The sequence below is a fragment of the Rutilus rutilus genome, assembly GCF_951802725.1.
Source record: "Rutilus rutilus genome assembly, chromosome: 10".
Taxonomy (NCBI): Eukaryota; Metazoa; Chordata; class Actinopteri; order Cypriniformes; family Leuciscidae; genus Rutilus; species Rutilus rutilus.
Window position 1 is genome coordinate 29,032,889 of NC_140215.1, and position 15,527 is coordinate 29,048,415.

A 15,527-nucleotide genomic window follows, 5' to 3' on the forward strand; every position below is an offset into this window, starting at 1 on the left:
TATATGCTAAGTTAAAAAAAAAGAAGATTGGTACAGTAAAACATGCTAAAAAATTTGGATTTTCGTGAGAGCAGTATATTATATTGTCCCATATAAAACTGTAAAAATAGTGGTACAGTAAAATGTGCAAATTTTGATTTTGTTAGGGCAGTACCTCTAGTATAAAGGCCTTATATGATCTTTAAATCATCATCTGTGGCTGCTGAGAAAGCGTGCAGCCAAATGGTCTGATGACACACTCAGTGTGCATTGTCTCTATATGTTAAGTTCAATGGTTAATGAAAAAAGTGCTCAACATTTGGATTTTGTTCAAGTAGTTTGTCTTGTACGAGGCTCAATCCAGCTACATATTCGTTTGTCACTTACTGATGTCTGCGCCTCCCATTTATATAACGCAACTCTCCCTAAATTCTGTATTTCTCCGCCACCTACAAGGATTTGTTAAATCCAACAAAGTGGTTTAATAAAGGGTGAATTGATCTTTTGAAATATATTTACTGTACCAATATTTTTAAATTTGGCCATTAAAGTTTTATATGGGACAATATAAACATACTGCCCTAATGAAATAAAAATTGAGCATTTTTTGAATACAATTTTTTTCTACCAATCTTCTTTTTTATGAACCATTGAATTTAGCATATAGGACGATGCACACTGAGCCGCATATTGCGCCATCAGGCTATGGTTGGCCGCCAAAGTGGACATAAGGCCTTGAAATATGACATACTGCTCTAATGAAAGCCAAAAAATTGCGCACTTTTTACTGTACCAGTCTTTTTTATGGACTCTTGAAATTGGCAAATAGGACAGTGCACACAGCCGTATTTCGTCATCAGCTCATTTCGTGGTGCGGTTTGCAAAGATCCGTACTACATCAAACTCTACACTAAAATGAGTCACACTGATGTAGATTTTGAAATGACTATCATTCTTGTATTCACAAATTGATGTTAAGGATTTATAAGGATGCATTGTTATATTGTAAAATCCTCATGCAGACTTGAAGTGAATGGGCCTTTAGAGCTTAAAAGTGAAATGTGTAATTTATTTGCCACTAGTGGCTTCAGACAGTCAGACTGGATATGACATAGCAGAAAAGTTATGAGTTTGACTGTCTGTTATCAACCAATGGCAAACGCGAATCTTGCTTTAATATATATATATTTTTTCTGTATTGTGTTTGATACTAAGAATGACACACTACACATTACACACTTTGTATTTAACATGCAGCTGTACCGCCTGCTTCATTGCTTGTAAAGTTTACAATGACTGGGAAAAGTTGATTTGAAATGCATAAAGAATGAATTCTTTTTGTAGGTTTCTGCCCAGCCTGGCTCGCTCGTCTCTTCAGAAGAGTCTGGTGAACTGCTCAATAGAGGATCAGCCTGACCCAGCATCAGAACAGAACCACCTCTACACCTGTGAGTTACAGTACAACACCATTACAGACCAGGGCTAAGCAAAAGTCAGAGTTACTATTATAGCCCATAAGAATGTTCATTTTATTGGACCATGATCCACAGGATGTTGAATTATAATACTAAGAAATTCAACTTGATACAATAGAGGGATTTCAGTAGTCCATGTTTTGTAAACATTGTAATGAAATGGGTTTTGTGAACACAACATCATTAATTATGACTAATTTTGACTTTATTCTCATATATGAAGAATACGTTTTGCCAGTCTTAAATATATTTCTGTACTACCAGAAAACAACCAAATAAATATTGCCTAAATTTGCATCTATTCGTTAAATATGGATTTTTGGTTACATTTTAAAGACTTTTGGGTAAATTAGAGCATTCTGGAAAATAGCGTTCTTCCACCATTGTTAGATTATTAAAAGGTAAAAAGAAATTAGATATTAAAGATATTCAATACTGCATAACTATTATATAATTATCAATTATTTACACATTTCTATAGGTTTCGTTTCAAACATTAATTCTTAACATCACGTAATGTTTATGGAAATACTCCATGTGTATGATCACATGTTTATGGGCTGAAATGTATTCTCTTTGACCACTTCCAGCAGTTAGATTCCATTTAATTCCACTTCCTTACATTTGAATTCAAATTACAATTCTGCATCTTGTTGAATTTGAAAAGTCCTTCTCAATTCAGTTTTAAATTTCACACAAACCAGGCTCAGTCAGCTTCAGTGGTTGCTCAGTAATTTTAGCCTGCCCTGATATTTTTGTCCCATTTTCCCCACTGTCTGTAAGAGACTATTTCACAGTCTTAGAATTCAGATGTACAGTACTGTGTTGTGTAAAAGTGTAGATGGGAGGAAATAGATTGTCTTTGTGTAGAAAAGAGGTTGTGTCCCTAGTAGCTGGTCAGTGACATGGCTGAATAGGTAAAACCTCTTTTTGGAGAATCTCTAATGTTTTCTTTTCATTTCTGCTCTCCCCTGTTAGGCACAGTAAAAGATGGACTTCTGACCATAGGGAACATCTCGGCTCCTGTGTACAGTCCTGATGAGAAGATGAAGGTCCCAGACGTGCTCTTTTATGAGAATGTTCAGGTGAGGTCCTTATCTGCCTTTTTACCGGAAGAAACATTGTCCTCTTCTCTGCGGCCCACAGACTAGAGAAAGAAAGATATGGGTTCACCAAGCACAATCCCTTAAGCCTCAAGAGCTGCTCTATTCATTTAAAGAGATAGTTCAGCAGAAAATAAGGAATTCTGTCATCATTTTTTAAACCTCTGTGACTATCTCTCTTGATGAGTTTTCAATTTTTGGGAAGTATTCCTAAGCATTATTGTGTAGTAGGCTGTTTCACAACAAAAATTACTCCATTGTGTCGTCTAGCTTCCAAAGTCGTATGCTGTTATGGCAAATGTATGCGTTTTCCTTTAAATACGATTCATCACATTAATTACATTTTCTAACTAAATAGTATCACCTTTAACTTGTTTGTAAGGTTGTTTGTAAGGTTGTTCTTTGTAAAACTGCATAACAATATGTATTGTAAAAAAAATTATAATAATAATACATTGAATTGAGTGTGCAAACATTTTTATTTGTCAGCTGTAATTTCTATTTAAAAAATGTCTAAAATACAAGGAAGGAACGAAGGAGAAACTGTAGATATGAAGATGAAAAAACAGACTGAGAAAAATATATGTGGACAGTTTTCCTTTGGGGACATTTGCAGTTATATATTATCGCAATATAAATCTTATCGCAAAAATGTAAAAGATCGGAATATCAAAGCATTGTAGAATAGCAGATACACACACACACATTGTGACCGAACACCAGATGAATTCTGTACTTAAAAAAACAAAAAAAACATGCAACGTTGCTTGGCAATGAGGCAACGTTGGTCTGGCAGTGAGGAAAGCTCAATCTATCTGTCTAAGCCTTGTAAATCAGCGGAGACTTTTGCTCAAAGGTCAGATCTCAGAGAGGACCCACAGAAGAACATTGGCCAAACACACAGGCACGTTCAAGTACAGCATGATCTCGGCTGGCCCACAGTGGAACAGGGTGTAATCATATTTCATTATTAGGGATTTCAAGGTCCTCTCGCTGAGGGATGTTCAACATTCAAAGTTAAGTCTCTTATTGCTGAATCTAGGCACACTGTTTCTCATGCACAGCTGCTCATATGCTCAACTAGATAGCGATCAGTTACTTTACATATGTAAACCCAAACAAAAAAAGACTCAAATACTTCCCCATCTGCCACTGTTCAGTCAAAACAATCCAACTCTACACACCAGTCGAGCCATTTCTGGCCAATTTAACTGCTCAAATATACAGGTTACAATTCTGAAATGATGTACTTCATCATCAGTGCACAAAGTGTGTATGTTTGTATCGCTTAAAAAGAAGAAAATGTTTGAAATATTGGACACAGGGGATAGCAACCATTATTTTGATTAACAGATTAGCAAGTTACTTCATTGGCAACGCAAACGACCTACAGTTAGACTAATGAACTATATTACTGGGTGGTAAATTGTTTATTATTAATAATAAATACATTTTCAAGTTGAACATTTGTGCATTTCATCAAACAGTAGCAATAAGCCACTTAAGTCTTTGCTACAGTTATTTTACTATGGAACATATCAGTTTTAAATGTATATTCAAATATGAATATTTATGGTATTTATGACTAGTTTAATGTGTATACACTACCGTTCAGTAAGATTTTTTTTCATTGAAATTAATACTTTTATTCAGCAAGGATGCATCAAATTGATCAAAAGTGACAGTAAAGACCTTTATAATGTTACAAAAGATGTATTTTTCTATTTATCAAAGAATCATGAAAAAAAATAAAAATGAACGGTTTCCACAAAAATGCACAACTGTTTTCAACATCAGGTTAATGAGCTGATAATGGGATAAAAAAGGTTTCTTTAGCAGCAAATCAGCATATTAGAATGATTTTTGAAGGAGTAATGATGCTGAAAATTTATCTTTGCATTACAAGAATAAATTACATTTTAAAATATAGTAATAAAGAAAACAGTTATTTTAAATTGCAGCAATATTTCACAATATTACTGTTTTTACTGTATTTTTGATCCAATAATTGCAGACTTGGTGAGCCTAAGAGACTTCCTTCGAAAAACATTTTTCCGATCCCAGGCTTTTAAATGGTAGTATAAATTATCCGTTTAGCATTATATCATGCAATAATAACAAAATATAAAGTGTTCCCAATAGTAATACTCAGCGTTGTTGCCACACTGCATGTGTGGCATTTGGTCTCGCGCTACTGTTGCTCAGTGATGTGAGAAGAGAACGAGGATGACCTAGATATTCCTCTACCCTCCCTTCTGAGGCCCAGAAAGAGGTGGAGGGAAAAAAAAGTTACTCTTGTCCCACTTTTCAATGCCCTGCTTTTTTGTCTTTAGAGCACTAGAAGGAGAAGTGCAGTAGTCCACTGAGGCAGAAATGAGGACATTTCCCTCCCAATCTGGCAAACTCGCGTGTCCGCTCGCATCGCTTTTTGTATAATGTGTGTATGCAGTAAACGCATCATTCTTATATGACCTTATCGTATTGAAAAAGCACTTTGTGCCTTTGCAGCCTCAGAAATAAAAAAATCAGTTCATTGTGCCATAACTGGACCAGAATTAATTTCTGCTCCCATCTATATCCGATCAGCTTTTGTGTGTCTGTAAAATGTAGGTGACCTTTTCAGATATAATTTTCTCATGTGTTTTCATACTGGAGCAATCTGAGATGGATCAGGTCACATGACATACGGTGCACCACAAAAGTCTGAGGCCACTTGTGAAAATACGTCATTTTTTTTCATTACAAATGTAGTACCATGACAAAAAGTTAATAGAGTGGTGCAGGCATGACGTCAGAACCAGGAAGTCTAATTCGCTGCTGCTTCCTTTGAGATTTTCCTGTGGGGTTTTATAATAGGGTTTTTCAATGTTTGAGTAAAATAAAGCCTGCGGGAAACATACCTTGACCGTACTTTGACGTTTTGTGCTTCAACGTTCACTGCACACACTCACACCCCAAGCTGCCTTATCTAGTGACTACTTGAAAACTTACACGTCAAAATTCGCGTTTGGTTTAGTGTGTAATTTTCGTTGTTGAACAAAATGTCAAAGTATAGTCAAGTTAAGTTTATCACAGGCTTTATTTTACATTTAAATAATAATAATAATAAAAAAACACATTATAAAACCCCATAGGAAAATCTCGATGGAACCAGCAGCGAATTAGACTTCCATGTTCTGATGTCATACATGCACCCCTCTATTCCTCCTTAAGAATTCCTCCTTTTGCTTAAATCACTTGACTGACAAATGAAGCTGATACGGACCATGCCCAGCATGATTTGAATGTCTGTACAAAGAGTCATGATCAGTGTTACAAATTTACACTACCATTCAAAAGTTTGGGGTCAGCAATAATTTTTTAAAAGTAATTAATCATTTTATTATGCAAGGATGTGTTACATTGATCAAAAGTGACAGTAGATGTGTATACATTTATAATGTTATAAAATATTTGTATTTAAATGCTGTTTCTATTCATTTCTATTCAAATCAGTTTTTACTGCATTTTTGATCAAATAAATCCAGCATTGGTAAGCATTAGATACTTCTTTCAAAAACGTAAAAAAAATATTACCTCAAACTTTTGACCGGTAGTGTAATTATTTTATTGATAACAGAAATACCAATAATAACCACTTAAAACACTTTTCATCCTGACAATGGATGATTTTGAGAACCATGTAGATCAAATTATACACAGTGTTTAACTAAATAACTCATGTTAAGTGCTTTAACATCCTTTAACACCCTTGCCTTTTAAATCCTTTTAATAGGATTTCTTCCGTTGTAAATGTTACTGCAACCTGTATTTTTGCTTTTTTTAAAAACCTGAGGTACAAGTTGGTAATACTTTAAACCATTATTTCACAAAAAGTTATATTGTACCTTGATTGTCCATTTGAAGATCCTGTTTTTCAACTTGGTTTGTTTCCAGCTTTAAATGACAAAAATCCCAGATTTGGTGTCTCAGACCACTTTGAAAATCTGGAATTTTTGTCATTTAAAGTTTGGGACCCCACTGTATTTAGTAATGGTCTCATTCTAATATGTTTTGTCTGTTTGTTCACAGCACATGATGGTCATGCAGGACATGCTGAAGGACTTCCTGTTGGGGGAACACCTTCTTCTTGTGGGGAACCAGGTAATTGAGGATGCCCATCTTTAGGGCGACAGTCTGCAAAGGTGTCTGTCCGCTCTCATCCTGAGAGCATAGCAGATGTACAGTACATTATCCCAGAGCGGTGGCGTCATGCCATGAAGCACAGCTGCGTTTGTAAAGCATCTGCCCACCAGCTACAGGGTGAGCTAGGACTCGGTGTGCCCTACGGCGGCCAGGCACTCGCCCACTGTCTCTACTAGAGACCAGAGGGTGTGGAAAAAGAGTGGGCGTCCGGACTGCTGTCACTTCAGAGTTTAGACAAGTAGATTGATTGACACACAGAACACATAAATATATGTATAATAAAATGAAATAGAATGGGAATACATGCTTTCCTGTTTATTACACTACTATTACCATTTTCATTCTTAGTCTCTTATCCTCACTAAGGCTGCATTTGTTTGATCATAAAATAGAGTAAAACAGTAATATTGTAAAATATTATTACAATTCAAAATTGAATTGTTTTATATTTTAATATATTTTAAAATGTCATTTGTGATGTCACAAATACTTTGATCAATTGAATGCATCCTTGCTGAATTAAAACTATATATATATATATATATATATATATATATATATATATATAAATATATACGACTGGCAATTCGTATATATATATTACTGACCACCCTGAAGCGTGAGTCGCCATTGGCTAGAAATTGGCATAAATTTCAAACATTATTAAAAAGTAAGTGAACAGTCTATAATAAAATAAGTACAAATAATTAAACTACAAGCAGTAGCACAAATAAACACAACAGAACACAAATACAGCTCAGCAGGCAACAAAATTATATCTGTGCTAAACTTATTTTCTGTCTAACTCAATCACATGCAAGTGAAATCGTGCAATTTACTAGCCATTGACTAATTAAAGACTCTTTTTTTTTTGGTGCCTCAGTAGCGTGAAGTTTGGTCATGTATGTGAGTGATCTACTTGCATTGTAGAGGGTTGCTGACCCAAATCTTTAAACTCCCAACTACATCTAATTGTTTTGTTTGTTTGCCAATGTAGTTATGCCTAAACTGATATAATAAAACACTGATTTGCTCTATACTTTAGATGGGAAAAAAAGAAAACTGTCATCTTTGCTGACCCTCATGTGGTTCTGACCTAATATAATTTCAATTTTGTTTGCAGATTGTCTGAGCTTCTGTTTTTCATTGAATTAATGTGGATAGCAATTCATACAGTTAAGGATAAGAGTATTGCCGTGTCACTATTGGTAACATGACGTGAGCTCTATACATGCAAATTATGTCAACCCTGGTAAGGTGCTTTTTTTATTATTAAAGATATAAGCATGAATTAAATTTAAGAGCCCCAGTAATGGTCAGTAAACTAATTGGGTTCAAAACACTTGGAATATTATGCATGAGTAATATGGACTACTTTTATAATATTTAATGGTGATTTATACTGTCAAGCTCTAAAAAAAAATCACCATTAAATATTATAAAAGTGTGGACTACTTCCACAAGCTCTGGTATTCTGCCTAAAATCTGCTTGACAGATGGAAGAAAGGGTTGAGAAAGAGGGTTGGAAAGACATGAGGATGGGTAGATAATGAATGACACATTTATTTTCATTTATAGGTGATCTGTTCCTTTAACATGTTCTTACTCTGTTCGCAGGGTGTTGGGAAAAACAAGATTGTTGATCGATTCTTGCATCTCATGAACAGACCGAGAGAATATCTTCAGCTTCACAGGTAAAATAAAAGAAGTCCCCTGAGTTCTTCTCAAATAAAGCCTTCTCAGAGAGGAAGACCTATTATCAGAAACTACTCTCCGCTAGACTCAATTAGAACCTGGTTATGAGGCCACCCCGGGAATGACCCACATCCACTCAGTGACATTACATAGAGCTTTTCTTCATTAGTGAAGAACTGAGTAATGTAGCCTCTCTATATATGAATGAAACGGAGGAAAGAGGACACCTTTATTTATCAGACAGACAGATAAACATCTGGACACAGATGCATCATACGATTTTGTTTTTTGTGAGTTAGAAGGTGAAACTTTCTTTTACAGACTGACTGAGTGCCTGAAATAAAAAAGATCTCCTCTCTAAGGCTTGAGTGAGCTATTTTAATCCTGATGAATTAGGACACCTGTCGACAGGGCAGAGGGAACTTTGATTGTAGTTCTTCAAAGGCAAAAGTACAACTTAAAAGGAGCAGTTCACATTTTACAATACTATCATTCACTTAACCTTGCTCCAAGTCCAACCCTCTTATTATTTTTTCTATCTTTTGTGAAACACAACAGTATGTCTTTCGACAATTCCTCGACAAGACCTGAGCGACTTTGACAAGGGTCAAATTGTTATGGCAAGGCAACTGGGTCAGAGTATCTCTGAAATGGCAAGACTTGTGGATTGCTCTCGGTTAGCAGTGGTGAGAATTTACCAACTTTGGTCAGAGGAGGGATAAACCACAATCCGGCGACAGGGTGTTGGGCACCAAAGGCTCATCAATGCATGAGGGCAACATGGCTATCCCGTCTGGTCCAAGCCAAGTCCAAGAAGGTCTATTGTGTCACACAAAATTTTAATTATGGGAGGTTTTTAGATTATGGGAATGCATCACAACACATAGTGTATTACAATCTACTGCATGTGGTACTGCATAGCCATAGACCAATCAGAGTCCCTAAGATGACCTCTGTCCACCATCGTAAGCGCCTACAAAGGATATGAGGGCATCTGAACTGGACCTTGGAGCAGTAGAAGGTGGTAACCTGGGGAACTGATGGCACCAGGATGCACTGTGGGGCATATATGGGATATACAGGGGTTTATCAGTAAAACTGAAACACTGGCCAATATAGTGTTGGAGGTTTCACAACTATATACAATCTTCACTGATTTTACATTCCATCAGTAAGAGCGGAGTGTGAAGATTGAATGAGCACAGCTGAACATAAAATATTGCAATCCACACAACATAATGGGAGACATATCAGAGTTATTTGAGACATATCAAAAGAGGATAAATGTGTTTGTGCTCGTCTAGCTGGCTCATCTGTGACCAGGACAGCAACTCTTTATGGTTTATCGAGAGCTGTGGGATCCAGGGTAATGTTGGCATACCAACATACAGGACGAACCACATCCAACAGGAGTAACTGTCGACTCAAGAGGAAGCTGTCTGAAAGAGATGTCCAGGTACTAACCCGTATCCCGAAAAACCCATAAAACCACAGCTGTCCACAGATGTGCACCTCGACTCTCATGTTTCCGTCAAAACTGTTCATCTGGAGCTCCACAGAGTCAATATTCAAGGTCGGGCTGCTATAGCCAAACCTTTGGTGACTCGTTCCAATGCCAAATGTCGGTTTCAATGCTGCCAACAGTGCAGATCTTGGGCTGTGGACAGAAACATGTATTGTTCTCTGAGTCCACCTTCACTGTCTTTCCCACATCCGTGTGTTACGGTGTGGAGAAGATCCAGAGAGGCTCAACACCTGGACTGTTGCTGCTCAGGGTGAAGCACAGGGTGGATCAGTGATGGTTTGGGCTGCAATATCATGGCATTCACTACTGTGCTTGATGGACAAGGACTATCGAACCATTCTGGAGGATAATGTGCATTGTGCACCTAATGTTTCAAACATTGTACGGGGTTGCCATGTATCAGCATGATAAAGCACCAGTACACACAGCATGTGACAGAATGCTTTGATGAACATGAAAGTGAAGTTGAACATCTCCCATGGCCTGCACAGTCACCAGATCTAAATATTTTTGAGCCACTTTGGGATATTTTGGAGGAGCAAGTCTGGAAACGTTTTCCTCCACTAGCATCACATATGGGCCTGGCCACTGTTCTGGAAGAGGAACGGCTCAAAATCCCTCTGGCCACTGTGAAGGACTTGAATCTGTCATTCTCAAGATGAATTGATGCTGTACTGGCCCCAAAAGGAGGCCCTACATCATGCTAATACTTTATTGTGGCCTAAAACCAGGTGTTTCAGTTTCATTCTCCAACCCCTGTATATATTCATATTTTAATTGTAATATTTCACAATATTACTATTTACTGGATTTTGATAAATACAGCTGAATAAGATGTCCCTGTGTCTAACCCATATATTTGGTGCAGAGGTTGATATCATCTTGGAAGTTTCCTCTTGAAAGTTAAACCAAAGTCAAACTCGCATGCATTATGGCCTGGTTAACGATTATGGAAATCTTAAATTAGTCTAAAGTAATCACTTCAGGGATTCTCCCTTCCTCTAAGCCTATAGAGATATGTGTCACATTTCAAACCTGCACAAGAACTCGAACGCTCTGTCCATCACACGAATGTAGGTCAGTTTACTTTATACTTATGTAGGACCCATAAATATGAATCCACAAATCATCTCATCCTCTAGAGAAATTAGCTATGATTTAACTGTGAACAGAGTCACCATTTAGAGTGTTTGCATTATTTTTCTTGACAAACACAGTCTAAAGCTCTGTTTTTATGCTCAACAGAGACACCACAGTCCAGACTTTAACTCTGCAGCCCTCTGTGAGAGATGGAGTCATCGTCTATGAAGACTCTCCATTGGTCAGTATTCACCACTGACATCATGGCTCTGTTTCAAAACCCAGTGAGCTGCCTACACAGACACAGGTTTACTCTCGAAGTTGAGAAGGTCTTCTAAAACTGGTATTTTTGTAGATTTGTTTGATTCCAAGGTCTCTCAAATATGATTAGCTGGATCAGGTGCCTTTAATTAGGATTGAAGCTGAACTCCTGGTGAATAGTAAGCGAAATATTAAGTGTGATTATTTTATAAAGACAAAAAATAGAAGTAATAATTGGCTTTTATTTTGCCATTGTACTAAGGCAAATTGTTAAAATGTATTATCTGTTACTTTAACTTTGACCGCCCTTAAAATGCATTAAGTAGAATTGTTTTTCTATTTTTCTCTCAGTTCTTTTCTTCTGACTTTTAGTGACCAGGACCCTACAAAGTTCCTTTCAAGAAAAGTCTGTTCGCTCAGCGATCATATTGGCAGAGCCTTCAGGCTGCTATTTTGGGCAAGCTAGACCAAGATGAACTGAATCATAATTATTGCTTCTTTCGCTTATAAAAAAAGCATTAAAAAGTGTGTATTTCAGGTTGGTCCAACCAATGCGCAATTCGTGAGTTTCAATTTCTGTAAGAACCAAAGCATCTAACAGCAGTTGTAGTGATAAAATGATGTTACCATTTGGTGATCAGCTATTTTATTCAGAAGGCGGGATTTTCTCCGCCATATTGAAGGTTGCAGTTTCTCCCATTCATACTAATACGAGTGAACCGTCTTTGTGTTACTGTAAACAGTCTTTGACCCTGAATTGAAAATCCTGGTTCTAAGAAGACTTTTGGCTAAATGTATCCTGCTTTGAGAAGTCAATCCCAGAATGCACTGCAACATATTTGACTTATTAACAACTACTTAAGAGTATCATGTTGTTAGCTTAGCAACACAACTAGAGTGCACACATTTAGCGTTGCTCTATGAAATTTCACTGGTCAAAATCCAGTAATTCCAATTGGAATATACGCGATTGTGAGTTTTGCACGATGCATAAAGTTCTCTATGCAGATTTAGCTCACTTTCAAGTTGCTCATGTCAATTTGCCATGTTGACCAACAGAAAGCTGCTTTGTTTGAAAGTGACTTCTGTGAGAATTGTGCATATACATCACTACACTATTGACAATAGACATTGACCCTTTTTTGTCTGCAAACTTTTGCTAATGTGATCGCACCTTAAAGCGGGGCTCAGTAGTTTCGGGATTTCTTCGCTGTATTCTCGCTTTTTGCTCGCAGGTGTCTCTCTAGAGCTCCCCCCACAGCTTCGGAATAGATATTTGACAACACTGTTGTAAAAACTCGTTGGCGATTCTCAGACACCAGAGGCTGGTGACGACATCAAAGCAGATGGGACATTCTTTAAAACGTCTTCTTCATTCGGGTTCAAACAGCGTGAGGGAGCGCAATAATGACAGCATTTTAGCAGATTTCTTTTGGCCGTAAAGCAATTGTTTACATCGCGAGACCTGATATCACGCGATACTTCCTGACGCGGCAGCCCGCCGGCCCAAAGTTGCAAGTGCGGATTTTCCGCTCACGGGCACCAGGGGGGTGCGAAACGACCACCATTCAACCCCAACCAAGTAATATAACCATTCCAATGACTCTGAAGCTGTTCAGTTAAGGTAAAAAAGTTACTTAGATCACCTTTAACACCGAACTCTATTGGAATCAATTCAGTGTCTTTTATGCTTCACACAAGCAGCTTTATTTGTATGAACCATGCCGTTTCATTTGACTTATGATGCTGCCTCTTTCCTATGTAGGCAGTGGAAAGCAAGGCTTTGTAACAGAGCCCATACAGTGAGCTCTATCAGTATTTGTGTATGTGATTCATCACCTCAGTGGTTCATAGTGATATTTATACATCTATCAGCAGATGGTCCAGACCACTGCTCCAGCAAGGACAAACACGTTGCCAGCTCAAACCCGGAGGACTCCCCGGCACAGATGAGGGAAAAAGCATTAAAAATTAATGAATGACCTCGAGGACAGTGTGTTATAATCCTCCACGCTGCTCGTTTCTGAAGTCGGCCTGTTGTTTTGTTAGCGTGGTGGTGCCATTTAGACACATTGTTTTTGAAGCAGGGTCGCGGGGGTTCTCTACATAAGGCTTTTAACGATGTCTCTGCTCGAAACAAGGTGGATGGAGATGAAAAGCAGGCTGTGACTCGGAGTTTGGCCCCTCAATTAGCACCCAGCGGCAGCTCTCAGGGTATAAATAGTCTTTAGGCTTTGAAGCCCCTTCTGGCGCCTCATCTGATATCGATGCTTCCAAATGGTCTCTCATTGTGCCGGTCCAACAGATAAAAGCATCAAGAAAACACCCCTCGTTCTCCGCAAACCACCTTTCAGCTCTGGGTTGTAAATAAGAGGCGCTAATGTCAGCTGTACATATCAGAGATGATGAAAACACGGCTATAATCTTCAGCTCCCTATTAACTCTGTTCCTTTTTGCCGTTTTGAAATAAAGAGGATCCACGGCGCAACAGTTCAAATATGGTCAGTCAAAGGAAAGCATGGAAACCAAGCTGCTCCGTGTACCTTCGGGTAATTTGTTTTCATGTTTTTGCCTTCAAAACGGAAATATATTGTAGTGTATTTCTACCTATTAATACCTATAATAGTGTATTTCTCTGGCATCTGTAGTTAGCCATATTAGTGAACCTATGTCTACACAGAAGAAAATCCGGCCTATCTGCCCCGGTACGGTTTGTGTCAATCTATTAGTTTGGTTTTTTGATGAGAAAGAGATGAAATGTAGTTGCAATAAATGCTTTAAGAATCCGAACAACTGAAGCAGTGGATGACTATTATTTTGTTGCGCAAAACTGAGGAGTAACATATGACGGCACGGTTTGATGTTTGAGAGAGTGTAAATTCAAGTTGTTTAACCATTTTGGTTTCCATTGGGTGAATTAGTACAAAGTGTGATGAAAACAAAAATAAAAATATAATAAAACGACATGAGATTAGTTTATTTATGTTCATAGGAAGGGTCGAATATGTGATAAATGAATGGTTTCTTAGTTTTCCCGGTTTGAAGACAAAAACAAGAAAACAAATTATTCGAAGGTACATGGACTGGACCCAAGCTGTTTTGCTCATCTGTATGTTAGTGCCTATTCAGTATGGACTCTTTCCTCATAATTAAAAAAAATATTTAAATTCAGCCAGTCACAATCTGATTCCATTCAGTTAATCTCAATTCACATCTTAGAAGTTAAAGTGAATTGTTGCCTAATTAAAAGGTACACTACTGTTCTCATTCGACCGGATTGCTTTCATAGTGAACCCTAGACGCTCATGTGGTCGAATGCATTCGAACAGCCACAAAAGACAGCCTACTCTCCGCTTACTTTTAATGCGTAAACATTATGGGAAGCGCGCAGGCCAGACAGGATTTAAACTTTGGCTGGAGACCCAAGTTTGGGTTGAAGATGAAAAACGGACCAAGCACAATGTTCTCTCACCATTCCTGTTTTCTATCTATGAATGAGACGAACAAGAAGACGTGTTCGGCGTCAGAGCAGAAATGAAAGCTACTGTTCTCTGTTTGTTTTTCGCATTCATGTGTATATTGTGCGAGCTTATTTTGTCCATTAGATCGAAAGATCTGAAAAAGCCCATTCATTTACCCGCCCATAGACCCTCTCCTCGAAGAAAGCAGGACAGAAGTGGGAGAAAGTGGACAAAAGAGATTTGAACACCAGGGGTAAACGGGGCAGGTGTAAACCAAACGTATCTTAATATCAGAGATAAACAGGGCCTTATGCTTACAAAGGCTGCATTTATTTGATCAAAAATACAGTAAATCAGTAATACTGTGAAATCTGATTACAATCTTAAATAGCAGTTTTTTATTTGAATATGTTTTGAAATGTAGTTTATTCCTGTGACGACAAAGCTGAATTTTCATCGTCATTCCTCCAGTCTTCAGTGTCACATGATCCTTCAGAAATCATTCTAATATGCTGATTTCTAATATGCTGATTTGATGCTCAAGTAACATTTCTGATTATTACCAATGTTTTTGTAAAAACAGTGATACATTATTTTCAAGATTTTCTGATGTATAGAAAGCTCAGCCTTTATCTGTAATGTAAATCTTTTTTTACATTATAAATGTCTTTATGATCACTTTTTATCAGTTTAGGGCATCCTTGTTGAATAAAAGCATTAATCTTTTTTATTTATTTATTTATTACTTGGCTCAAACTTTGGT

The 15,527-nt window shown here is 37.5% G+C and overlaps 1 protein-coding gene across 1 annotated transcript in view; it reads left to right on the top strand.

Annotated features, from left to right (window-relative positions):
* vwa8 (von Willebrand factor A domain containing 8) overlaps positions 1 to 15,527 on the top strand; it is a 121,524-nt gene that overhangs the window by 29,295 nt on the left and 76,702 nt on the right. The window contains exons 18-22 of the mRNA XM_084421225.1: positions 1,324 to 1,427; positions 2,433 to 2,539; positions 6,629 to 6,700; positions 8,360 to 8,436; positions 11,208 to 11,283. Of these exons, the coding sequence (XP_084277351.1) occupies positions 1,324 to 1,427; positions 2,433 to 2,539; positions 6,629 to 6,700; positions 8,360 to 8,436; positions 11,208 to 11,283 (436 nt within the window). The remainder of the gene's footprint in view (positions 1 to 1,323; positions 1,428 to 2,432; positions 2,540 to 6,628; positions 6,701 to 8,359; positions 8,437 to 11,207; positions 11,284 to 15,527) is intronic.